General features: G+C 39.9%; 2 protein-coding genes across 3 annotated transcripts; one reads left to right on the forward strand and one right to left on the reverse strand.

Annotated features, from left to right (window-relative positions):
• The first annotated feature begins 1,058 nt into the window (after positions 1–1,058).
• LOC140932615 (uncharacterized) lies at positions 1,059–6,001 on the forward strand. Its single transcript, XM_073382124.1, has one exon. It carries the CDS (start codon positions 1,065–1,067, stop codon positions 5,040–5,042), a length of 3,978 nt encoding a protein of 1,325 aa, XP_073238225.1. The 5' UTR covers positions 1,059–1,064; the 3' UTR covers positions 5,043–6,001.
• A 2,655-nt stretch (positions 6,002–8,656) lies between these two features.
• Positions 8,657–26,964, reverse strand: LOC140932616 (fibroblast growth factor receptor 4-like). 2 transcript variants are annotated; one of them, XM_073382126.1, is made up of 15 exons: positions 26,256–26,964; positions 25,646–25,856; positions 20,302–20,592; positions 19,739–19,774; positions 18,488–18,781; positions 17,236–17,610; positions 15,636–16,184; positions 15,013–15,123; positions 14,042–14,205; positions 13,519–13,641; positions 11,937–12,007; positions 11,202–11,242; positions 10,916–11,012; positions 10,425–10,530; positions 8,657–9,742 (listed from the first exon to the last, which is right to left on the reverse strand). In XM_073382126.1, exons 2-15 carry the CDS (start codon positions 25,722–25,724, stop codon positions 9,386–9,388), a joined length of 2,694 nt encoding a protein of 897 aa, XP_073238227.1. In that variant the 5' UTR covers positions 25,725–25,856; positions 26,256–26,964; the 3' UTR covers positions 8,657–9,385. The 2 variants fall into 2 exon arrangements, with proteins under 2 accessions (XP_073238227.1, XP_073238226.1); XM_073382125.1 differs by having other exon boundaries at positions 25,968–26,964.
• Between the last annotated feature and the right edge of the window lie 19 nt (positions 26,965–26,983).

Raw genomic sequence — 26,983 nt, forward strand, 5'->3', positions numbered from 1 at the left:
CCCAAGGCGATATTTACGGACGGCCGCTCTTAAGGACTAAACACGTGCCATTATCCAGCGTTGAAAATTTGTTAAACTCGACACCAAAATACTCCTATAAAAACTCCAACAGCTCACTTTTAGTCCCAAACCATTTCAGTTACTTCTTGGAAGCAACATAAGAAAGATTACTTGCCATTATTCCTGGTATTTAAGTCGCACAACTGAATAACAAGAGGAGTTCAAAGAAACGTGACCGCCGCGGCTGCGACCTCTTCCCCGCTATCTGAGACCTCCTCTCAGCTATTTTTTTTCGTTTTCCAAAAACGTGGACAATACAGGGATTAGTTTTCAAAGCATATTCGTTTTGTTAAGGTTATTACAGTTATCAGAATAATCTCCTCTCATTTATTGAACGCCTGTCCCTTCCCCACTCATCGTTTCGAGGAGAGAAGTCTTCTTTATATTGAGACTCCATAACAAATGAGCAAGAACTCGTTTTCAAGAAATACAACGATCTTCGAAACCGTCGACTTGCTGAAAATCCGCACTCGATGAAGACCACCCAACAAGGACGTGTCGATAATTTTGTGGTCCTTTACGGGAGGCGATCGTTTACGGCAATTGAATCACAAGGCTCTTCCGAGAATCGTAGTTTTTAACCTCGTTTTCTTTGAATTTTATCATATTTTAGGATTTTTTTAAATGTAATTTTTTGCATTGTTTTGTATTGTTTTGGAAGAGGTTTTAAAGGCAATTTTTAAATGCTATTATTGTATTTTTAGGCTATTTAAAATGTATTTACAAATTCTTGATGAAAAGTAGTTTTTTAAGACGCAAGGCCCCTATGGAGACCAGCCCCCGAGCTTAATGGGCCACCCTTTCGAAATAAAGTTTTACTTTACTTTACTTTAACAATTATTGAATTCGGGATTCGTATCGTCTGGAGAATTATGGAGATCGAGGAGGGTGTTATTCGCCGAGGCCCCTCGGTCCATAATACCCTTCGAGATCTTCATAATTTTTCAGATGATACTCAGCCTCACTCAATAATTGTTAAACATCTCTTACAGGATCAGTTGGTCATGGAATATTCGCAGGAGCAACTAAACTACTTCAGACTCTGCTACATAGGATCCACATTGGTCCCAGTAGGACTGCGGCAGATTTTCAAAAACGAATGGGATTTCCTTTATAAAGCAACGTCAGTTGGAGAATGGAAAGACACGGCACAAAATGGCCATGATTTCTACAACATGGAATCTAAAGCAAGCCACAAGAAGAACGCGAGGTTTCTTTCAACAATCCAGAATGGTAACACGGCAGAGTGGGACTGCACCTGTTTGTTTTTTGTCATCCTGTACTCAGACAGCATTGGTAAAACCTTAAGCCCAGTTGTCTATAAAGAGGTCGATGACCTTCGTCAGGTGCGAAACGAGATTGCTCATATCACTGAGGCTAAGTTGGCAGATGCAGACTTCCAAACGTCTGTAGACAGATTGCTGAATGCTTTTACATCCCTTGGTCTTGCTACAACTAAGATTGAAGAAATTAAGAACCAGACGACCTTTCCAACGAAGGAAGTGGAAAAAATTAAGAAGCAAGCTCGCGATCTGCAAGATGACTTAGAGCAGACAAAATCTGACTTGGAACAAACAAAAAGCACACTTCAGAGTACAGAAGCTGATCTGGTTTCTGCAAAAGAAGAAAACAGATCTCTCACACAGGAAATTAGTGCGAAGCTTCAGCCATTTTGCATTCTTGCATCACGCCCACCACACGCTATCATTAGGCGCTCGCATGACATTGAAAGAATCACTAACAAAATGGAGGAGCTTTACAATGATTCCTGCGGAGCAGTTAGTACAGTTTATCTGTCAGGAAATCCAGGCTGTGGCAAGAGCCAACTTGCCCGGGAAATCGGACAACACTTCTTTTCTGGACAAACCGGTGACGCAGTTACTGATCTTATCTTTGCTGCGACGCTAAACACAGAAAGCCTTGAGACACTTGCTGACTCTTATCTCACCCTTGGAAGACACCTAGGGATAACAGAATACGCGTTAACAGGCTTAGAATCTCTGAAAGGAAAGAAACCTATGGAAGCAATTCAACAGCTCCATCGCTTGATTTTGCCAAAGGCCAGTAAATTTACCAAATGGTTGATAATAGCAGACAATGTGATTGACTTACGCTTAGTCCGCGAATTGCTGCCTCAAACTGGCAGTAAAGAATGGGGGCACGGGCAAGTGCTGATTACCACTCAAGACAGTGGCACAATTCCTCAAAACGCTCCTCACACGTATCATGAATCGTTAAGTAAAGGAATGAGGCGAGACGAGGCAATGGAATTGCTGGAAAACGTATCGCAAATTTCAGAGCAAGTACAAGCAGAGAATGTCGCTGAATTTCTCGATTTTCAGCCACTGGCCTTAGCTGCTGCTGCTTATTACGTGCAAACTGTTGTGACCAGTGAGTCTTCAAAATATAATTGGAAAGCATACCTTCAAGAAATATCAACATATAGCCAAAGAGAAAAGACTGAAACTTTCCTTGCTAATGAGAGTTCAGCCTATGCTAAAACAACAACGGCCGCAGTAGAAATGGCTATCCAAAGAGCTGTTGACTCAGACGAGGTTCTTCGTCAGACGTTTTCTTTTCTTTCTCTCTGCGCTGACGACGATATCCCACTCGAAACTGTTTTGAAGTTCGTTAAATCCCAAGTAAAGGACCAACCAGAGTTGTTCATGAAGGGAAAGATTAAAAGGTCTTCTTTAATTCTTGTTCATTCCGAAAACGGGGGTGAACGAAGTTATCTACGTCTGCATAAAGTTGTGCACGAAGCTTTGAGACGGGGCGAGATGTTTAACCTGACATCATGGAAGAGTGACCACACCATGGCAGAAGCGGTTAAGATTTTCGGGTCCCAACTTGAAGAAAATGATCATCATGAGAATTATGCGTTTTGTAAAAAATTGAGACCGCATTGTGAATCTTTAGTCAAGCACATGAAGTCAGAGTTTAGTCGGGATCAAAGCACTTTTGTAGAAAGGTTAACGCCCTTCGTAGATTTGGATATAGTTATTGATTGGCTACATGCTCTCGCCAGTTTCTGTCACGAAAACTCTTATTGTCTCGTTGCGAAAAGTGTGGTCGACTTAGCATGCAACCTACTGGAGAACACAGACGACAATTCAACAAGTGCGTTAACTCGTAAAGAAAGGATTTTTAATATAAGTGGCATTGTGTACTGCACTTTGCGAGAATACAACCATGCCAAGGAACTTCACAAAAAAGCACTGGCGATTAGCACAAATGTTTTTGGTGAAGATCATCCCAATGTAGCAACAAGTTATAACAACTTGGCATCAGTGTACTACAGGCTTGCTGAATACAATAAAGCCAAAGAACTTCACGAAAAGGCACTGATGATTCGAAAAAATAATTTTGGTGAAGATCATGCCGATGTAGCAAAAAGTTATAGCACCTTGGCACCAGTTTACTATAGTATGGGGGAGTACAATCAAGCCAAAGAACTTCACAAAAAAGCCCTGATGATTCGCAAAAAGGTTTTTGGTGAAGATCATGTCAATGTAGCAATAAGTTATAGCACCTTAGCACCAGTACACTTCAACATTGGAGAATACAATCAAGCCAAAGATCTTCACGAAAAAGCACTGCTGATTTACAAAAAGAATTTTGATGAAGATCATGCCCATGTAGCAACAAGTTTGAACAACTTAGCATTAGTGAACAGTACCCTGGGAGAATATAATCAAGCCAAAGAACTTCAAGAAAAAGCATTAATGATTCGCAAAAAGGTTTTTGGTGAAGATCATGCCAATGTAGCAACAAGTTATAGCAACTTGGCATCAGTGTACAGCCGCCTAGGAGAATACAATCAAGCTAAAGAACTTAACGAAAAAGCACTAGTGATTAGCAAAAAGATTTTTGGTGAAAATAATGCCTATGTAGCAAGAACTTATAACAACTTGGCATTTGTGTACAACAGCCTGGGAAAATACAATCAAGCCAAAGAACTTCACGAAAAAGCACTCGATATTCGCAAAAATATTTTTGGTGAAGATCATGCCTACGTTGCAACAAGTTATCACAAATTGGCATCAGTGTACAGCAGCCTGGGAGAAGACAATCAAGCCAAAGAACTTCACGAAAAAGCACTCATGATTCGCCAAAAGATTTTTGGTGAAGATCATCCCTATGTTGCAACGAGTTATCACAAGCTGGCATCAGTGTACTGCAGCCTGGGAGAATACAAACAAGCCAAAGAACGTCACGAAAAAGCACTCATGATTCGCAAAAATATTTTGGGTGAAGATCATCCCTACGTTGCAACAAGTTATAACAACTTGGCTTCAGTGTACAACAGCCTGGGAGAATACAATCGAGCCAAAGAGCTTAACGTAAAAGCACTGATGATCAGCCAAAAGATTTTTGGTGAAAATCATGCCGATGTAGCAACAACTTATGACAACTTGGCATCTGTGTACTACAGCTTGGGAGAATACGATCAAGCCAAAGAACTCCACGAAAAAGCATTTATGATTTATAAAAACATTTTTGGTGAAGATCATCCCGATGTAGCAACAAGTCATAGCAACCTGGCATCAGTGTACAACCGTCTGGCAGAATACAATCAAGCCAAGGAACGTCACGAAAAAGCACTCACAATTCGCAAAAAGATATTTGGTGAAGATCATGCCTGTGAAGCAATGAGTTATCACAAGCTGGCGTCAGTATACAACCGCCTGGGAGAATGCAGTCAAGCCAAAGAACTTCACGAAAAAGCACTGATGATTCGCAAAAAGATTTTTGGCGAAGATCATGCCCATGTAGCAACAAGTTATCACAAGCTGGCATCAGTTTACAACAGCTCGGGAGAATACACTCAAGCCAAAGAATTTCACGAAAAGGCACTGATGATTCGCCAAAAGATTTTCGGTGAAGATCATGTCCATGTAGCAACAAGTTTGCACAAGTTGGCATCAGTTTATAACAGCTTGGGAGAATACAATCAAGCCAAAGAACTTCACGAAAAGTAAAAAGATTTTCGGTGAAGATCATGCCTAATAGCAAGTTATCATAAATTGGCATCAGTTTACAACAACGCGGGAGAATACGAACAGGCCAAAAAACCTCACGAAAAAGCACTGATGATTTATAAAAAGATTTTCGGTGAAGATCATGCCTGTATAGAATCAAATCATCACAACTTGGCATTAGTGTACAACCACTTGGTAGAATAAAATCAAGCCAAAGAACTTAGCGGAAGAGCATAGATGATTAGAAAAAAGATGTATATGTAGAAAGAATTCGTAGTAAGTTGACATAAGTAAACAAACACCTTGCAAGCCGTCGAGCTAAGGATCGGCACCAGGAAATCGTCAACGGGTAATGCCCGTTCACAAATAAGTTTTGTCTGGTCAAATGTATGGCTTACTGGACATTTTGTCGGTCGTTTACGCTTCCAATGGAAAACAAAATAAATGTTCTTATCGTTTTTAAATATTCGGGAATTATAAATTATCACTTTTGTTATTCCTCAATTCATCACCGCAAATTCAGAAGTAGCTAGTGTGGCGGTGTGAATTACTTGAGACGGAAAAAGTCCCGTTCGGTTCTCGGGGACAATCAGGTTTTCTTGCTGGGCAAGTAGCGTTTTGAACCAGGCTAAATTGTCTACCAGACAATGGTCCAAGCGAGTCATCTCGTACCTAAATCATTAACTAAAACGAGCAAGCAATGGCCCTGGTAAAAGCTGGCCGTCAAATTTTTTTTTCGAGCCCTGATGTTTAATATTTTTATACTTCGCTTTTGGAGATTGCTTTGAAGTACAATAATCCTAGACGAAATTTTGTTGCATGTAATGACTTGGTAACATGTGAGAAAAACTGAAAAAAAAAACAACAGCGAAATCTAAATGCACAAATGTACAGATTATTAAAGATTTAGTCGAACGTTGCAACTTTCCCGCGGGGTGGGGTAGGTAGCGTTCGGAGGCGTGGAATAGTTCGTATTCAATTAAAGGTGTTATGTACAGTATCAAGAGCGTGTGCACGTGTTTGATGCCCTATTGTTACGTTTTTGCTGGAACTTGATTTCGCGAAAACGGAACGGGTATATTTTACGAGATTTAAATTTCCCAATTTGGCAAAAAATAAAAATTGTTAAAATTCTGATCTGCTTTAACAAACAGAATCATTATTACTATTATTATTATCATTATCATTATCATTATCATTATTATTATTATTATTACATTGTAGAATCTCAGGCTTAAAAAGTTTACATTGCCTGGTAAATTACCCTTGAGAGCAAGCAACAAAAAGTTCCTAAAGGTCCCAAAAGAGTCCTTACATTTGAGTCCCTAAATGGCCAAAACTTTCCCTCCCCAACAAAGCCGCTCTCTGGATCACTTCAAGTCTGATGCCCGCGTACTTCTCAAATATATCGGATGCAACTCTGAATACCCAAATCACAATTGGCACAACCGTCACTTTCTTCAGTTTCTACAACTTTTCGATTTCTTCTCGAAGAAATTGGTACTTCTCTATTTCCTCTAACGTGAGATCAGGCGTTTTTTTTTTTTTTCTTTGCTTCTTTGCTTCTTTGCTTCTTTGGCTCGAGAGGGAAAAACAGAAAACAGATTACAGAGATAAAGGGAGAGGGCATGATCGCAGGCTATATTTTCTCCAGTTCTTTGTCTTTTACTCGTGTATCGCCAGGGATAGCTATACGTCTATGATCTTAGCCTCCTTTGCCTGCTTATCAACGAAGATGATGTCCGGCCTTCTAGCTTTAGCCATCCTATCACACGGTACATTGAAATCCCATACCACTTGCTCTAGGGTATGTTTGTGCCACTGATCTGCTCGTTCTAGTTCGGCCTTCCCACACAGTTGCCAATGTACATACCGCGCCACATTGTCATGTCGCCTTTCGTACTCACGTCGGGCTAACTTGCAGCACTCACTTGTTAGGTGACTTACACTTTCTCTGATTCTGAGGTTTTGTCAGTGTAAAACTTCATATAGTTAGTTCTTAAATCTTGTTCTTGTGCGCTGCAGATCAATGCTTCTGTACATCCCTCGAGGTCCCCATTCCACAACCACTGCCGTGTTTTCTCCCAATCCACTCCCGTCATGTCCCTGCCATATTACCTCTGCATTTGTTTTTCTTTCCATTTGTTTTCCATCATCTCTCTTTTCACTCTTTTTATACTCCTTAGTGGATACTTTGCCTCATCCACTTTCACTGTTCCTTGTTCACCTACTTTCCGAAGCAACAGCTCCTAGGAATTCCTTGAAAACCAACTTAAATTACTTTCTTCCCACAGACATAAGCTTCACAGCCAATGAGTCCTTTTCCCCCTTTCTTCATTGATAGAAATATTCTTGCAGGATCATTTCTGGGGTGCAGTTCCTTTTCAGTGTCTTCACCGTCCTATGCATCCTGCATGTTTGAAGTTCATTCTTTGTCCACCTAATCACTCCTTCACTGTATCGCAGTAGAGGAGCGATTAGATGGACAAAGAATCGGATCTCCAAAACATGAACAGGATTATCATTATTATTATTGTTATTATTATTATTATTATTATTATTATTATTATTACTATTATTATTATTATCATTATACATATCATTATTCTTCTTATTAATATTTTTATAAACATTTCTTGAGAAACAGTGAAGCTACTTTAAATATCCACCAGGGGGAGGGGAGACTTCTCCAGAAATAAAACTAGGTTTGACCGGACAAATTAACCTTCGTTACCCGGAAAATTATTTGAAGCCAGGGAAAGCATGTTTGTAATGATCTTACTGTCTTTTTTAACAATAATAGCCTTGGAAGTAGGTCGCTTCTGGTTCGTTTTAGCTAAACGAGGCGATTCCTTTTCTTTCCTGCCACTCCCCAATGCTCTAATTTTTTTCAGGTTTTCTTCTTTTTTTTTTTGCTCCTTTTTATGCCCCTTGCCCTCGCTTGTCTCTGTGTTTTACATAGTTAGCTAAACGGAAACGAGTGGTACGTAAGAGAGCAGTAGGGTCCCCAATAGGTTTCTCAGGATCCGGGATTTATCTTATTTGAAGGCCGGGATTCGGGAGTTTAGAGGACACAGAGAGCGAGATTTTCGCTTTCGCGACGCGAGATTCGGGAAATGCTGTTGTAAAAAACCCAAATAATCTTTAATTTTGACTTAATACAAGATAAACAAAGATAACTCCTTGGTTTAAATTTTATTTTCCTTTGCTTTGAAGCATGGTAATGTATGTTAACGAGTTTAAAACAAAGGGAAATAAAATTTAAACCAAGGATGAAATTGAACCACAACAGCTACACTTCATTCAAACGCATTGGCCAACCTAGTGGTCTATTATCAATGCTGCGTTCTGATTGGTTGAGCTACTACTAGGCCATATGTTACAGGCCCACAAGTAGCGAAAAGCGCCGGCTTTGAAAAGCAAAACCATGGCGGCTGAATCGCGTTTTGCTAGCTAGAGTTGTTTTGTCTCGATATTTTTGACCAAGTATTTGGATTTTTACTAAAACAACTATTGACTTAGAGCCCCATAATAGTGATTTTTTTCAATACATTCGGTTAAAAGTGGTTTCTTGGAGACTAACCCAAAAGCAACAAACCAAACAACGCCAGCAGTGTCTTTGTCACTACGAATTTATTTGTACTCTTCTCCTAAACCTATCTGGGATATACAGCTAAATCAAAAAAGGTTGCTTTGACGATTGGTCATTAGTAATTGGGCATTTGAGCATATGGAACAAAGCACTGATTTGCTTGAGTAATCACCTAACAATAGCTTCCTAATACGCAATTGCCCAATGCCTAAGTAACCTTCATTGAATCAGTTATATCCTTTCCATAACCAATATTTCTTGTTTAAACTTCTCTTTATCTATATACAAATATACTTTTAATACTTTGGGGATGTTTCCAGTTCGAGTCAACTCAATAGGTGACAGCCTTTTCCGATGTTAATACCACTGACGCAGAACAACTAAAGACTGGGAAAAATGAAAATTACGCCAAAAATTAGCACTAGAATAAAATTTTATGGCCTAGACTCAAACATTAGATTTTTTTCCGAGGGAATTATTCAGTCTTTCGTTGGTCTCACCAAGGTATTTTAGGTGTTGCATTGTAAGGCTTCTTGTTTATTTGGCTCACGGGTACTATAAAGTACTTGATGTCAGGCGGAATCCTCATTGCAATACACTATGATGAACGAAGTCAAGCCGGCATCAATGAGGCAGCCAAAGAAGTCACGGATTACATGACTAAAACAACTCCAAAAGTATTCCCTCAGTCACTCCATATTTCCCGTAGCTGCTCAGACGATATTCGACATCGCCTCGCTATACTTTAAATTCACACATCGCTTTGTATTGGTGAACGAAAAGCAGTAACACGCGTTGGTTTTTTATTGTCAGCTATCTCAGGGTTCGATACATGTCGAGCGTATTTTCTGTCCGTTTGTTGTCCATTTAAAAGTGATGACGTTCTGGAGTCCTGGCCACCCTCCGATTTCCTCGCGTGTCTCGAAAGATTACGGACTTCCCAAATATCGTTGGTATTATCAACGAACACGCTGTCATTGTCCCTATCATCACTCTCCATTTCATGTTCAGTTCCTACTGAGTTTCGCGGAGTAGATGGCGGTTCTGATGACGTTGGAGTTGGTGGTTCCAATGGAGTCATAAGTGATGCTTCCAGATCAATATATTCCTGAAACGAATACAGATTCAGGTGAAATATGCAACAACGCTGCAATGTTTGGGACAAAAGAATAAAAGAGAAAGTAGATGCTAGTTTGTTCGGTTGTTAGTTAATGTTATTTTTTTGTTTGTTTGTTTGTTTTTCAGGACGCCATTGCTTCTCATGGGCATCGTTCCGGAAGCCTTCCCGTCAAGTAAAAAAAGACCGGTTCATACGCAGTGTTTTAACGGAAAACACTGTATTTTCATTTATTTTTAACTGACTGGAAAGTTAATTGATTGGCGGTCAATTAAGTCAATTGACTGGCGGAGCAAAGCGTGGTTATCTTGTAAACGTATTGGCGGTGAGAACATGAAGAAAATCTATTTTATTTTTGCCAATAAATGATGTTCTTGTTGTTGAAACGGCACTGAAAGACATGAAAGGGAGTGGGTTAAGATGTAAAACGAGGTGTACACCCTCCAAGCCGGGCCAACTGTTCTCCATATAAACCGGCACAATAGCTCGCCCAGCCGGGTCATCTCGGTTAAGGCGAGACAATTAGACCATGCGAGCACTTTTGGCTCGGGAAAAGGGGTAAACTTTTTCTCATATAAACGCTCGCTCAGCCTCACATTCACTCAAAGGCTAGGTTACTGAACCCACAACCGTAAATGATCGATTGACGTATGAAAAGCAGTTTACTACTTACACTATCTGATAGTGACACAAGCATGGCATCGAACTCTTTGACCAGTTCCTCAAATGTAGGTCTTTTCGTCGGTAACTCTTGCCAACATTTCAACATAATTTCATGCCTAAGAAAATAAGGTAAAAACCAAAAACTTTGAAAATACGAAAACAGAGCCCCGTTATTTATTTTTTTTTATTATTATTATTTTTTTTTTTTTACAGTTCACTTCGCTATCGGAAGACAGCTTCGGATTAGATTAGTCAGTTTCGGCTACCTCCGTTATGTAGATCATCTTCTAAGAAGAAGTGGGGAGGGAAGGGCTTATTATTTGCACTGGTTAAACCGACGGGTGGGCGCTAATCCGTGGGAGGACGCTTATTAGAGCTTGTGCGCTTAAGGAAATACGACAATTACAATGCAATTCCGAAGTTCAAAGTGAACGTTAGACACAAAAGCGTAGAAAAGAAGACTTTTATGCATTGACAATTGAAACCGGATTGGCTACTCACATGTTCTCTGGACAACTGAGTGGCTTTTCCATTCGGTATCCAGATTTTAAAAGTTCAAACAGGTTTTCCAAAGGAACGCCAGGATATGGTGACCCTCCTAGAAAAGAGCATTTGGCAGTTAAAGACGTAACAGTTTACAGATAAAACGCAATAAAAACGTTAATTAAGTGTGACTATTAACCATTAAAGAAAGTGGAAGAGGGTATTCTGGTGATTCGGCAGTGAAAGACATTTATTTTTATGCGACATATGATAGAGCTATTCTTTAGCTCGTGAATATACGTACCAAAAGTAACTATTTCCCATACAAGTATACCAAAGGCCCACCTGATGAAAGAAAAAAGAACCATGTTTAAAAAAACCTTTTGACTTGGATATCAGAGATTGTTATTACTTATACAGTCAGCTCTCTCTTGACGGACACCTCTATAAGACGGACACCCCACTAAAACGGACATCTAGAGTTAGTCCCTAGTTTACTCCTTTTAGTTGACTCTCTTCTATAAGACGGGCATCTTTCTAAACAGACACATAAAGTTGGTCCCAGAGGTGTCAGTCTTAGAGAGAGTCGACTGTACTTCGAAAACGAGGTTTTTATTTATGAGTTCTACTGAGGTAGGACAGGACAAAGGTTGGGAGAACTGATCCCCCGTAGGCTTTAGCCTCTAGATTATCACCCAAGAGTAACTTTTAATAACAAAACGGCTTGAGATTTGTTCTCAAACTCCTAATTTTTGAGCTTTTGTTTTTTCGCAGAAATTCCAAATATCTCGCCGTAAAATCCTAAGAAATCAATTATGTTACTTTGCAAACGTTTTGGGAGAGGTTAATATTTGAATAGTGACATATACAATTTCGTACCCAGCTTGAAAAGTTGGAGTGAAAAAGCATCCCGGCATAACATGGTGTAGGAATAAAAGGGGTAAAGGTTATAACAGGTTCACTACAACAAAACAACAACAACAACAACAGTTTTCTGCCTCAAGCTTTTTCTCGAACTCAAACTTCTCCTGTTACTTACACGTCACTTTGCGTAGTATAGACACGATCGAAGAGGGCTTCGAGGGCCATCCACTTCACTGGTAGTCGTCCCTAATTTAAAAAACATCACCAAATTAACATAATGGGTATATCATCATCATTATATTTGTTTAAAGGTCAAATTTAAACCTCAGTTTTAAATGAGAACACTGATGATTCTACCAGCATGTAGGACGTATATGAACCTGGTAAATGGAATTGCTCTACACGAGTAGCTCGGTGGAGAGAGCCCCTGTCCCGTGTTTGGGAAGTAGTTTCTAATCTTTAAACGAGCTACGTCACGCGGATTTTTTCTTCCGAGCAGCCTGTGTCACTGACTGAAAAATCTTCTTTCTTGTGTATTCAGCAAGATCAAAATTCACTATCACATCTTTATCATTGCGCATAAGCACAAACCAACATTCTATTCCTAGCAGTATACAGGATGTTTGTCACATGAACCTAGTTTAGTGGCCTTAGCTCAAACGAATCTCCTGTAGCCTAGTGATAAAGCATTGATCTAGACTAGTAACCAGAAGGTCATAGGTTCACTACCACATCTTTATCATTTTATGATTGCGCATCAAGCACCTATCGACATTCTAGTACTAGCAATATGGAGGATGTTTGTCACATGAACCTAGTTTAGTGACTTAGCTCCAAAGAATCTTCTGTAGCTCAGTGGTAGAGCATCTGGACTGGTAATCAGATGTTCATAGGTTCGACTCATTCTTGTCCCCAGAGCCTCCTGGGGGCCTGAGCACGGGGACTAGGAGGCTCTGGGGACACAGGATTTGAAGTCCTAGATTTTAGGACTTCCGTTCATTTCTGATTTCTAAAACGTTTCAAATAGCGTTCACTCTCTCTTGTAGAAGTGTCGATTACTGTAAATTTAGGTGATTCAACGCCTTTTAAAGAGAATCCTCCAACTTACTTTGGAACCGGAAATGACCGGAAGTCCTAAAATCTAGGACTTCAAATCCTGTGCCCCCAGAGCCTCCTGGTCTTCGTTCTCAGGCCACCAGCAGGCTCTGGGGACGAGAATGAGGTTCGACTCCTATTGGTAGTACTCGAGTTTTTTCTATCGAGCCGCGTGTGTCACTGACTGAAAAAATCATCTTTCATCTATTGCTGATTTAGGTCAATTCTGTGCCAAAGTCATGACTTAACGCTATTACCAATACACAAACTGCTACTGTAGAGTTACGAAGAAGAAATACAAAACATCATTAAAAAAAACTAATCATAATAATTTTTGGGGGGTGATTTATGCAAGCATAGCTAAAACCCATTTTAAATGCCCAAATATAGTCTTAAACTGAGCCATTATTTTTGGAATTCAATTGATGCGAAGAAACGTTTTCGTTTTTTTTTTTTTTTTTAACAAAAAGAAAGAAAATAGCGTGACATAACCTCTTTTACTACTGTTGGTGATATATAATTATGTTTTAGTTTTCAGTTTAAGAAATTTCATTGCCTACTGCAATAAGTACGAGTGAAACTTAAATAGATGTGCCCTCTTTAGTGGGAAAAATGATACCACCCTTGAGCGTTTTAAGTTAACATCATTATGTAATACTTACGTCTGTTGTTTTTCTGTAATAATCGACTTGATGCACATCTCTAGCCAGACCAAAGTCTGCAATCTTCATCGTATTATCGTCACCAACTAAAATGTTTCTGGCAGCCAGATCACGATGAATACACTAATAAAAAAAAGTAGGACTTGTTATTTTACGTTGGCCTTAACCGATGAATCCTCTCTTAGGCCCACAGGCCGTGAAGAAAATTCAAAAGCGTCCGACTTATATAATGATAATGTCTGTCGTGATGCATGGACCCCCATATTCCCCCGCCCCAACTTCTTATCTCAAAATCTGGATCCCCCACTGATGTAAACAGTTAACACCCAGAAATTCCAAGCTTCGGTTGAAGCTAGCACAAACTCGAAACAGAATTGATTTCTCCTGTATTTTCTTCAGACATGTACCTTTCCTAAAATGTTACCTTAATAACTCGAACCAGAACTAATTCGAAGCTCCTACTAAATCGATCATACATTACTCATACAGTCATCTAAAAACTCCTACATCTGCTTACACATACCTTTCTCGAAGAAAGATATTCCATTCCTCTGCAGACCTGATACGAAAAGGACACTAGGTCCATTAGCGTCAGTGTTGTGGGGTATTCCCTGGTTGGCCTCCTTTCCCTCAAGAACTGTCTTAAGTTACCATTTGGAGCGAATTCTACAACTACATACAGTGGACCTGAAGGGAAAAAGCAACAATAACAGTTTAACGTTTTAAAAATTCACAACAGTCAAGACTTCCGTAAGCGACCACTCAAAATGCCAAGATTTAGATAGAGGTCACTTAGGAAAGTCGATCCACAAGGGGTCCCTTCCGAGAAGCGGTCCAGACATTATCTACTTTTTGCAAGAAGAGAATTTATTGCACGCAATTTTGTAAGTTACTTGTTGTAGCGTGGTACTTGTAGTACAGCGAGTATGGAGATCAGTACGTCTAGTGGTTTCTTACTAGAGGTTGGAAACAATGGAAATTTATAAAACCGTCACCCTGAAAGGGGTCGCAGTAACTTGCCAGAGGTGGTCGTTTACTAGAGGTTCCAACCGTAAGGCTTTGACTTGGAAATTTTGGTGTTTTGGATGGATGGTCGCTTATGAGAGGTAGTCGCTTACGAGAGGTGGTCTCACATGGAGGTTTGACTGTACTTTTAAAAAGAACGCCTAATTTTGTGAACTGACACTGGATGGTTTCTGAATAGTTCATGTTAAAGCGGTCTGCAATGTTCTTACGTTACGTTAAACAGTAGTCCAAAAGACCAACATGTACGTACCCAAACCAAACTAACAACTACGATTGAAGAAAAAGAGAGCAGAATTTAATAATGGTGCTTTGAGGTCTTTGCCATAAACAGGTTCTTATATTGGGCCAAAGAGTTAAAGAAGAAAGATGGCGATAGATTTTATCTTGTTTGCAGACACACGAGCACGGGTCAACCAATTTTTCAGTTTTTAATTGATTCATCAACAAATGTTTGCTCGGTCAACTAACCTCCTTGAGTGCAGGCTCCGATCAAATTGATTATGTTCTTGTGTTTTCCAATGGTCTTCATAACCTCCATCTCTGATACAAGATCTGTGAGTTCCTGGTCTGTGGCATCCTCTGAAATGCATAACCATGACAGTTAGTTTTGTTCTTGTTGCTGTCGTTGCTTTTCTCTCCACTAAAACAAGGTATCAAGTAGTTTCTATCAGTGTGAAACTTGAACAAAAATTGTAACTCACTCTTTTGCAGTGGGGCATACATATCTCTCCACTTTTAAGACCATCGGAAGAAATGGCTATTGTTCTTGTGACAATGAAAGTTTCTAGGTCTGTCACATCGTTCATTGTTATTCTAAATGCTCAACAGAAGTCTATTTCACTGGTTACAATGAATGTGTGACGGCGCTTGAGCTGGGTTAGACTAACAATAGCCTAATACCTCTATTAATCTCCCTTTTGCGTGGACAAACCACTGTTCAATCCATCTGAACGTTCGCGCGGCCGGGAAAGGAATACTCTCTCGGAATCGCACGTTCGTCGTATCGGACAGAATTAAAGAAGCCGTATGCTATAACAAGATCAAAAAAGCGGAGGTGTATTTTCCAGTGATTACTAGAATACAAAACTTACCTTTAAGCATTTTAACCGCTACATTGAATCTGAAGGGCATATTGGGCATTCCTAACACCTCAGCCTTCATGACTCTGCCAAACGCGCCCTCTCCAAGAACTTCCTGTAGGCTGATAATCTCTCTGTCGATCTCCCATTTTTCGTCCAGAGGCATTTCCACTTCGGACACCTGAGTGAGGTTAGAACCCAGTCTAGAGCGTAGACTTCGCTGCCGCATCAGTGGAGCGGTTGATCCGCAAGAAGATAGGGAGCCGCCAACGGACGGGTCATGAGCCCTGTATTCCACAGCGATTTCATTTGGCTTGGGACTGTTAACGAGACCGTATTTAGCTTCTTTTGCTAATCTCATCTTCCGCCGGTAAAGATAAAAGCCAACCCCAAACAACACTATAAACACGACGCTAGCAGCAACCAACACTGCAATAAGAATTTTTCGCTTCGATGACGATGATGATAATAAAGGTCTTGGTGATTCGTCAGCTGGGCGAAGATTTTCATTTGTATCTTGCCAAAAGGTCGCATTTGTTTCGGGTGGTGACGCAGTTGTTTCTGAAATCAAATACATGCTTATCAGCAGAGAACATAGGCTACAGCGCGTTAAAATTTAAATTCAATTTAAATAATAAATTATCTTCTCCCTTTGTGGAGCACTCCAGGAATAATGAAACAAATACTTCAAATGAAACAATGCAAAGTTAAGAATCCCAGGACAGCTGGTAGAAGGCGAACCGCACTTGGTTATTTTACAAAGGAGGGCTTGGATTTGAAAACGGGACTAACGAGTCAGAGCAAATCAAGTTAGCACTCAGGGCTGGACTTGAACTCAGGAACTCCGGATTATAAGTCCAACGCACTTACAGCTCGGCCATGCTGTCTTCCCCAAGCAAAAAAATAATCGCAGAATCAAAGTGTGTAAATTCCCCTCCGCGGAAGCGCCCTCTATAAGGCGCTTAGCAGGCAAAACACACTTTGAAAGCAGGTCTGGTTTAAAGCCGCTGAGATCACCAACTGGAGTTGTTTTTCACTTTTAAACGTCACGATTTAAACGCAAGGCCACGCTTGAAAATAGCCATCTGCATCGTTTACCTCCTGCCGTGTGCTGTTCATTAGATTTAATTGTTTAAGTATTTCTCCACTTTGGCAATTTTCTTTGATACCTCAATTCCTGGAATATGAGTAGGACGATAACTTCGATTTCGACCAGAAGCGGTTGGGAAGGCATATAGTAAAACATGGCGTGTATTACATTTTTTTTTCTTTCAGGTTTTATGTCCATTAAGTCTAACATAACCTTGAAAGCGTTATTTTTTGTTGGATGATTCATTACAAGTAGGAACCATATCTTATACTTTATTTATTTACGACATTAACACCAAGAAAAAAAAATGACAAATTTCTGGTGGCAGTGCAGCCTCTATAGAAAACCATGGGGCTTATTAATTACATTCAGTACACCCATTTACAAACAATTCGAAGTCATTTGAGTACATAAATGACAAGAATACTAAGAATAAGGTAAATATAGGTAATATAATTATCAAATCAACAACATTGAACTAACTTAGGGTATGTATTCATTTTAGCATTGAACCTATCTTACCCAGTTTTTCTTGAACGATGATGTAAGCGTGCGTTACAGAATAACCGATTGCATTCCCCACAATGCACGTATACTTTCCTTCTTCTTTCTTTGTAACGTTGACCAAAGTTAAAGTGACTCCATGGAATTCGTGCTTGTTGTTGCCCCCGCTGTAGTAATTGATGGAATGTTGCTGGTTCTGGTCTATGACTTCATACAACGATTTTTTGCTACCAGTGTCATTACCAGAGCTGTTGGAATGGAAAGGAAACCAACGGAGCCACTGGAAATGAGGCATGGCGTCACTGTATGCCCTGCATATCAAAGTCGCGTTTTCGCCGACAAAAACTGTAGCGTTTGACATCGGAAGGACCACTGGCTTAGCACGAACTCGTTCTAAGAAGGAAGAAAACAGATACGCCGATATTATAAAAGAAGATTGAAAAACCTGTGAGTAAAGACGAATCGAAACGTACCAATCAAATAGTCAAGCCAGTTGTTTGATTTGCCCGCGCAGTCGTCAACTAACGTTCCCCTACGGCTGCTAAATCAGCCTATTACCTAAAACAGGGGACGTCTGTATGTAAGCTACGGAAAGAATTGTCAAAGTTCTGCGTTGTCATTCAGGGATAAATTTGTAGTTTCAGTCTCCAGGGACTTTACAACTTGAAATATCTCCAACTAGGCTGACTGAAACAGAAAGGGCTAGGAAACAGGAGAAGTCTGTGCGTAAGCACCAGTGAGTGTCTCTTCGAAACGATTGCCCAGAATTGTTACTTTACTGAGGGACACTTTTATTTCCAGTCCCCAGAACACTATTTTCTCTATTAACTTGACACCACTTTGAACCCAACAAGCAGCCTTAAAATTTGAAACTTCTCTGGCCAATTCTAATTCCAACAAGAAATGAAGAGCTAAGCTGAATGGAATAGAGAGGTTAACAAATAATTAACCAAAGTCTCTTTCATCATTTTCCTAGCCTGCGCCACACACGGAACTAAACTTCTGGTGAAGCCCGTCTGTGAAATAGCGCTGATATCCTTGTTCTGGGCCCCACCTGTGTACTGGGATTTGAGTATGCGCCATGATTGGCCTGTTAAAAATGCCATTGTCGATTTGCCAATTAAGATGAAAGGGAATTCGAAACGTACTTCCGGTACTTCGTTGAGTCCACTGGGGGCGCAGAACTGCCTCGCAGACGTTACTAACCGAGGTTGGCTTACGTCTGCGACGTAGACTACATTTTCCAGGCGTTTTATATCAATGACCTTACCGTGCACATCAAGGTCGTATGACTGGTTTATCCAACCCAGATGGTTACTGACATTACAGCTGTATTTCCCAGTATCTGACGGAACCACATCCTTCAAAGCCACCACATATGAATTCCAATCCAAGTACAGAAAGCTATCTTTTCTCTCAGTAAACGGTTTTCCATTCTTGTACCATGCAACCCTGGGTTTAGGGTATCCATCGGCGGAACAGTCAAGTTTTACCGAGTTTCCGACCGGTAGGGCTATCAGCTTTTGTTGAAGCTTCAGTTTCGGTACCGTAAACCTTGGAGCAGCTGCAAAAAGACAAGGACAATACACTCAAACCTCGCGTAAGCGGCTATCCAAAATGCGAAGACTCAGTGGTCGCTTACGAGAGGTGCTCATAGCAAACATACTATAGAGATCAGATCATGCGTCAAATGGTCGCTCAAAGGAGGTTAAAAACAATGGAAAATTATTCAACCGTAAGCCCCGAAAAGATGTCGTGGTCGCTTACAGGACGTGGTCTATGACGAGAGGTTCCAACTAAAGGCTTTCACTGGGAAAGTTTTGGTGTCAGTTTATATAGATAGGAGGTCGCTTATGGGAGGTGATCGCACGTGGAGGTTCGATTGTAGTTGACATCTGTTTCCTAAATCCTCTTAAATGATAAGAAAACGGAGATAGTTATCCCTGTGAAGGCAGTTTGAAAATAGAAAAATACATAGGTAATTTGCTTGATACATGGGCACGAAATTATCTAGAAGTGTTTAACAAAGTTGTTATCTCGTAAGTGAGCGCAGCGGAATATAAACAGATTTTGCATCGACCGTTTGAATCTGTTATCCTTAAAACGACAAATTAAATTCACCTGCAAGTCGCACTTGGGCACTTCCATTTAAAATCTTAAAACCAAATGGCAGATAGGTATGACGCCGAGAGCCTCAACACTAACGGCGAGCGTTCGGATTTTCCGAGAATTTTCGAATTTTCCGGCCGTCCAAAACCCCAGTATAATTATTGGTTCCGGGCCTCCTTTCTTTAAGCCCATTGTCTTCATAAGCGTGCCATTTAAAACTGGTTCCACTATCATGCGGGTGAATGTATGGTACGCATAAACGGATTCATTTCTTTCTGTTTGGATATCAGAGGTAACACTCCTCGTGTTTAATATATTACAAAAACATTCCATAAGAGTTTATTCGTCAAGTTTCTTTCCACGCTTAAGATCTCAAATCAAGGAAAACTGTGCTCTAACACCTCAAACTTACCTGGCGTTAAATTCCTGCTCGGATCGCGTGTAGGCACTATTAAAGCAAACCAAGAAAAATTATCGCAGTGAGTTAATTCGTAAAACAAATTATTACAGAAAGATAAAGAGGGACTGTTAAATTAAATTGCGCTCCCAACACCCCCCCCCCCCCCTCCCCCCAACCCCAACACCACCGTTTCCTTTTTTCGATGGCAGCCAGATCGGGGTAAGACAACTAAGAACGGAAAGATCACTTCTTTTTATAGCTTCCTCTTAACGCTTAAACCCTAAGATCAAAATTTGAACTCTTATATGAATAGCCCCTATTCATTTCCTACAGAAGTAGAGGGGTAGTTGAAAATATATAAAGCACATTCATCTTGTGTAATGATGTCTGTAATTCTCATGACCACTCTGTTTCAATAAGCATTGATATTACAAGGAGAAATTTGATGCTGATCACGCTTAGGGCTTAAAGGGTTAAATTAGTGTCTGAATAAAGATCACACCTGTATTTGCCCCAAAACAAGAGGCATAAGATTGTCTGTCCATTTAGTGATCTGACTATGATAAGGTACTTACGTTCGCGTACATAAAGGTGCATCGAAACAGAACTCTTCTCGCCACACTTGTTCGTGACAACACAGGTGTATAGGCCAGCATCATCTTTCCGGACTTTCTTTATCTTTAACCATCTGTTTGGCTTAACAGTCATTCTTTTATGATCTGATGGTCGGAGCGTTTTATTATCCTTTTGCCAGTGAGACGGAAACTCTTCTCCAGCTGTTTTGATGTTGCAGGGAAGTTTGATATCAGACGTTTCGTTAGCATAAATATTTTCTTTATCATTTGGCTTGAAACGAATTTCAGGAGCTGAAAAGAAAGATGAACCATGTTAGCTACAACGGCATTGAAGGTCAGAAATGCGTCAAAAAGCTATCTAAATAGGGGAACTTTACGCGAAACTCTTACTAGGTCACTGTTTTCAGTTTTTCTCTTTTTGCTCGCATTTCCGTCATGTAAATATGTCTTTTTATAAAGAAATTATGATAAAGATAACACGAAAAGTTTGGCTAATATTAATATTAGTACACATGGGTTACGTAACACAGTTCACTGAATTAAACACCGTCAAAAAACATGGCAGAGGAGTTCCAAGATGTAGTTTTCATCATGACCTTTGACCAAAATTGAATTGCGTCTTAGCTCAGCCTTAGCTCCACCTAACTAGACGTTCTTATATAAACTATTTAAAAGGACGTCTAGTTCTGAGCTAAGGCCGGGTCACGGCGTTAAGGAGCGATTTTGCCGCGATTCACGTCCAAAGTTGCACACTCTTCTGAAAAGAATATGCCACTGACAACCATTTGCCACGACGCGTGTAAAACATCATATTCAGAACGTTATATATGGTCATTTCGAGGGTTATTGATCTCAACTTTTTTTAACATCGATAACCAAACACGGAAACCCCAAAAGGAGCCAGGCAATGGTCATTTAAATATGAATTTCAAGAAAATCATTGGCTCTAAAAATAACTTATGAGAAATTACCCGTGTATAACGGATACGCCCTTTTTAAAAGTCTACATATAACAATATTCACACTTCGTGCTCCATGTGTTATCGATCAAGCGTGAGGTCAACATCGATGGATATTGACCTACTGTAGGTCTTAATTTTCTTATTTTACCATTTTTTTGGTTACAATCCTTTCAGCCAAACTTTTTTCGGATTTGGACAATCCAGATTGTTTGGAATTTCGTGCTAGCCGGAACAAAAATCTGAAATAAGATTGATCCATACAGCAGCAGCCTGCCGCTCCGATCTTCTTCTCAATTTCAACGCATCGTTTTTTACTTCTTTCTGCTAAAAGTATCTTCTCGTGGAGAAACGGAAAGAAAATTAGCTCTTTAACTAGTGGTGGTTCATACTGGAACTCATCGACTTAAAATTATCTGGAATTTGATTCAAGAAAATTCAGAAGACTATTACCAATTCTCAAGGGCTGAGAAGCGCGTTCTAAACACAAACAGACAATGTACAGTATAGCTTTACAGTGAGAAAATCTAAGCGTTTTCACTTCCTAACGGATATAGAGTGACAGTGGAACTTGAGTTAAATATATTACAATCCTTTAGCGGCATAGAATAACGGGGGAATATAAATAACTTTTGCCTGAACTAACCTTGACCCGCCGTGTTTACTGATGAACAAGCACGTTTTTGTGATCGAAAAGCAGTTTCATTAAATGGAACAAAGATCTGAAACCAGATTAAGATACCAATCTGAAAGATCCACGTTCAGAGGTAGATCGTTCGGATTGCAATCTTAGATTGGTTGGTCTTTTTAACATGGAACAAAAAATCGAATTTTCTATCGCAAAATCCGGATTTAGATTGGCTAAAAGGAATGCAACCTTTATTTTTATTTGGCGTTTTTATGGGCTAAGAAGAAGCCGAAGTCCATAACAGGGCTAAAAAAAGAAGAAAAAAGGCCAATGTTGAGCAAGTTTGGTCAATAATGGATTTACTTAGCATACGGTGAAAAAAATCTCTTGGCAAGATAGGTATATCTTGTCCGCTCAGATAGCCAATCAGAAAACAGGATTCGCTTCATCTCGTTCTCTCGAGGATCCAGCCATATGATAATTATGCCGGCGTTAATGACTTCTTCCCACCCCACCCCACCCCTCCCAACGCCTCAGCGCCTGGTTCACGGGCTTTAGAAGGTAATTTTAACTTTACATTAGCTCATAATTTTTCTATCTCATTTCTATCGTCGCTGTTTGGGGATAAAATGTTTGGACTCTACAGCTCTACATCAGAAGCTACTGAAAAAGTCAAGATCCACCAAAGACCAGCCTCTGTATGCGAAATGAAATTACTGAGTTGTACAAAATGGCACCATGTCTCAAACGGGTCGCAAAATGAATGGTTTTTGACCTAAATATCGCCTTGCTTTGAAGGCACAATCCTACCCTATCTTTCCATAAGTATTCCGGGGGTGTGGAGGAAGCGCACAGAAAAGTGAGGCGGATAATTCTCAAGACTACTTTTGTACAACCGAAATGACAAAAAGAGGGCTTTTGCCTGAGTTTGATTGATGTCGTGACGTTACACATGACGCTTACACCAGAAAAACTAAGCTATACGCTCTGAGACGCGCGGGCGATGTTTCCTTTTTATATCTGGCTCTACTTGCAGAGTTATGTGCCTCAATCTCTAGTTTTCTGTCTTACACTCGGCAGCGTCACGTCAGCTTTTGGTCCTAAAAAGTGCATAAAAAGAACAACATCTCCGAGTACTGTCGAATTTTTAGGAAGTTAGGAATAGAACCTCGATTTTACGAACCACTATAAAACGAAGTCCTCGATATAACGAACCATATTCTCCGCCCCAGTATTAATAAAATATGTAGAAAAGAACCCCAATATAACGAAACCTCGTTATACTTATAGCGAACATATTTTGCAAGGCTCCCTGCCATTCGTTAAATCGAGTTTCCACCGTAGCTCAAAAAACGTGACATGGCCCATCCTCACATGCATCCTGTTCATTATTGGAAAGTTTATACAAAGACTTTTTTTTACGTTCGAGGACGTTTTGGACGCTGATTTTATCACAATCAATCTTAGCTGCAGTGAGTAAAAATAAGATTCGATATTTTTAAAGAGAGTATTTCCGGTGGTAGGAAGAGGAGGGAATTTAATACTCTACAGATGAGCCAGGGAGGCTCCGCAATTCATTTGGGTAGGATCAACGAAATACATACACTTAAATGAAAACAGAACTGTGTAAGTCAAGATTCCTCAATGCCTTGAAAGTCTATCTGTCCCAGCAAACCGCCAAAGGATTGATCGATTCGTGTCGCGTATTATATTGCCAGGTTTAATAAAGTGGTACATATTAGTTACCTAGTAACCCTTACAACCTTTGCAAGCTGAGCTGAGGCGGAGCGCCAACCTGACTAACAAAGATAATAGCTTTTCTACAGAGTAAAACTATCCTAACACAATGTTTGGAGACAAAACAAGTAGAGATGACCCTTTTACCGAGAAGCTAGAGAATTTGTGGGATGACCAACGTCATAAAAATACTGTAAAACGTTTTAATTAATAACCGATAATATAACATCTGTTCCCCTTAACAGAAAATTCTGTATTACCCGATTAATTAAATCCCTCTGTAAATTCTTTCATCAATTATTTTCAGTAAATGCACCAAGGAGGTTATTACAAGACAGAAGCATAAAAGGATCGTCCACTTTCTGACGTTTATTGACAGAACTCAAATGTAACCTATTACCTTGAAAACTTTGCGCGCGCGTAGGCTGACATGGGCGACGCCAGTGAGGCACTTCCTTTTCAAAAGAGACAATTACGCGACGGCCATTGTAGTGAATTCCACATTAAGAAAACAATTAAAGTTTACACGCAACCAGATTGGCAAAGAGTACACTACCAAGACGGACAACAAAACTATTTAACATGATTTAAAACAATCTCCATTCTACCCGTTTCTAAGCTTAGCGCAGCATATAACAGTTTATAGTTTGTTTTCATATGCGACCAAAACTCCTCGGGATAACGCGAACAATGAAGCTTCTGTTTTGTGTTCAACAAACCAGAGCAAATATTTGTGGCATCAAATTGATGACCGTCAAAAGATTTTCTTTCATTTGAGTGACGTTTTGCAATGGACATAAAAAGAAAAACATTTTCTTCAGGTATGGCGTACTCTTCAACTTTTTTTTTTTACAATAAAAAAATGACTATACGTGTCACCGATAAAAGCTCTTTTTAGAATTAGTTCAAATAAAACGAGCACCGCTTTTCGTTCGTACGGTAAGTTCACCCCAAACGAAAATCGAAAACAAATTTTCAGCATTTACAAATTGAATAACGATAAAAGAGTCACTCTGATTTTGTTCTTCATTTTGCCCATGAAACGTATTCAGAATGCACCATTGTCTGCCCTCTTAGTCCATTATGATGTTGAAAGCTCTAATCACACTTCAAGAGGTCACAGATGTACCTTTTCTTAGCATTAAACCTTTGCATATTCCATGTTAAACAGGTTGTAAGTTGTTGACTACTACACGTTCCGTAAAGTCACTACACAAGCCAATAAAATCACTTAACCATAGCTGATAACGCGTAAAGAAGGTGGAAAACCAAAATAGCTTTTAATTGTTCCTGAACAATAACAATATATTACAATAAAATAAACCCTTGTTTTCGAATATCGGTCTAATTCGTGGTCAAAGTAGTTTCAAATAAATTTTCCCACACCAGAACATTCTCAAAATAGCTACATACAAAGGTCGTAGCATTTGTTCTCCTCGATGCTTGGGCAAATCTTTCCAAGAACAAGCGAACATCGCTGAGAATTCCATTCTCTCTACTAAAAAAACTACGCGGACCTTCCGCGGCTTCGTCCCAGAAATGAATTATCACAATTAACACAGAAGATATGAGAAACAGTTCGTAAAGTTGACCGCGTTCACAAAAGGCAAGACGCTTTTAAATAGCTTCTAATAAGTGGCGGAAAATAACACTAAAGAATGCCGCGGCGGCTCATTTAGAGAATGGCGAACAGATTTTAATATTAGGTACGGTGTGTAGAGCCACACGAGGGGAGCGAAACAAATTATTGAAATGAACACCTTTTAAAGTGTCCATTTCACGGCTATTTCTATGAAATAAACATTGTGTGTCCATTTCCAAAGAAATCAGTGTTAATCAGGAGCGATCAAGTAGACTAGGAGTACGAAGATCACGGATCAATCCTAGAAAAGTACGAGCTACGTTTCACCGCATTCCTTTATCACGCGTTTTCTATCTACCTCCGATCTACAAAGCTTTGCCAAACGTGTCCGGATTTGAACACAAAATCATCTGAATAAAACAGCCTAATGGGACCTACCTGGGCAAGATTTGACTTTTCCTTTAGTGAATAATACGAGATGAATGAAGGTAAAGAGTACGACCTTCCACAGCGGCATAATCGACGGCGTAAATCAATCAATGATGCTGTAACTTTGCCGTGTTCCTAGCTTTCCAATCCTAAACGGCTAGCATGCAGCTCCAAGTTCCGACGTACCATTAAATCCAAGCGATCCACAAAGGTTTTCAATCTGTAGTTATGAAAATCCACAGTTAAAAGAAGAAATTGTTGTTTGCCGCTCTCTGTAATTAATTAAATCAGCAAGTTACTTAGCGCGGAGTATTTAGCGAACATGACTCACAACTTGTGTATGGACAATCGCATGAATTATGAATGCATCGGTATCTTCAAAATGTCACGTTTCTAACTGTTTACTTTTTGTGGTATTGAGCATTATTCACGAAGCGACTTTGTGGTGGCCGACGGCTATGCTACAACCGAAATCGCATCGTTACGATCACACTATGAAGTTCTGACAACAGACAACAACAAAACCGCACCAAGCTCTAGCACAAGGGGAAATGAAATATCTCTACTTCCTGTGAAAACTTTAAGTCACCGGACAAACAACGACTACGGATTAGCATACCTTGGGATTTCTGCTTCAAAACATCAATTTCATAAAAATGTATCTCTTCTTCTTCAAGCGCAGTTGAATTCCAGGAAAAACTTAGAACAGCTTTCCCGTTTTGGAGATTGTTGTTCGAGATGATTTAGTTAGAACAATATGGTCACGACGTGCCCTCGCATTGACAGCGATTACTATTGTTATTCGATACGCTCGTGCAGAGATCACATACAGAGCTACTTCCGGTGACAGAAAACCTCTCTATTCCTCCCCTGCGGAGTTTAGTTCTAAGTGAGGTGCGACTCCCACTAACTGCAGCGCAACTAAATACCAGAACAATGCCAGCATCCAGCAACGTTGTACAAAAAAAAATGGGGACTACACAGCAAGAGGAGGTCCAAAAAAGGAATGGCTCATTTTGCGATTGGAAGTTTGAGCTTTTCCAAACGTGGGCAACTAGGGGTGGTAAAGGAAAATTCACGGATCTTCTAGAATAATACAAAATGTAGTGAAGTCATGATTCTTAATCGAGAAGCTATTGTTTGCAGCTAGTGATGCGCTTAACAACTGCTAACCACTATGGCAACCTTAAGACAAAGGATCTTACGGACCTGAATACAAAAAGCGTTTTGAAGAGATCAATTAACTTGAACTCTATTGTGTTGTAAAAATCTAAACCACATAAATATAATGCCATGGACTCTACGATAACCAATGGGGTGCGAGGGATTTAGACCCCTGCAAATCAG

The sequence above is a fragment of the Porites lutea genome, chromosome 4 (assembly GCF_958299795.1).
Source record: "Porites lutea chromosome 4, jaPorLute2.1, whole genome shotgun sequence".
NCBI classification, from domain to species: domain Eukaryota; kingdom Metazoa; phylum Cnidaria; class Anthozoa; order Scleractinia; family Poritidae; genus Porites; species Porites lutea.

Bases quoted from the DNA above. Each gene is read 5' to 3' on its own strand.
- LOC140932616 (XM_073382126.1), bottom strand. From the start codon at position 25,724: ATGCCGCTGTGGAAGGTCGTACTCTTTACCTTCATTCATCTCGTATTA. The intron at 20,593-25,645 runs GTAGGTCCCATT...CTTTCTTTTCAG, and splicing joins AAAAGTCAAATCTTGCCCAG to CTCCTGAAATTCGTTTCAAG. The intron at 16,185-17,235 runs GTAAGATAGGTT...ATTTGATTTCAG, and splicing joins CATCGTTCAAGAAAAACTGG to AAACAACTGCGTCACCACCC.
- LOC140932615 (XM_073382124.1), top strand. From the start codon at position 1,065: ATGGAATATTCGCAGGAGCAACTAAACTACTTCAGACTCTGCTACATA.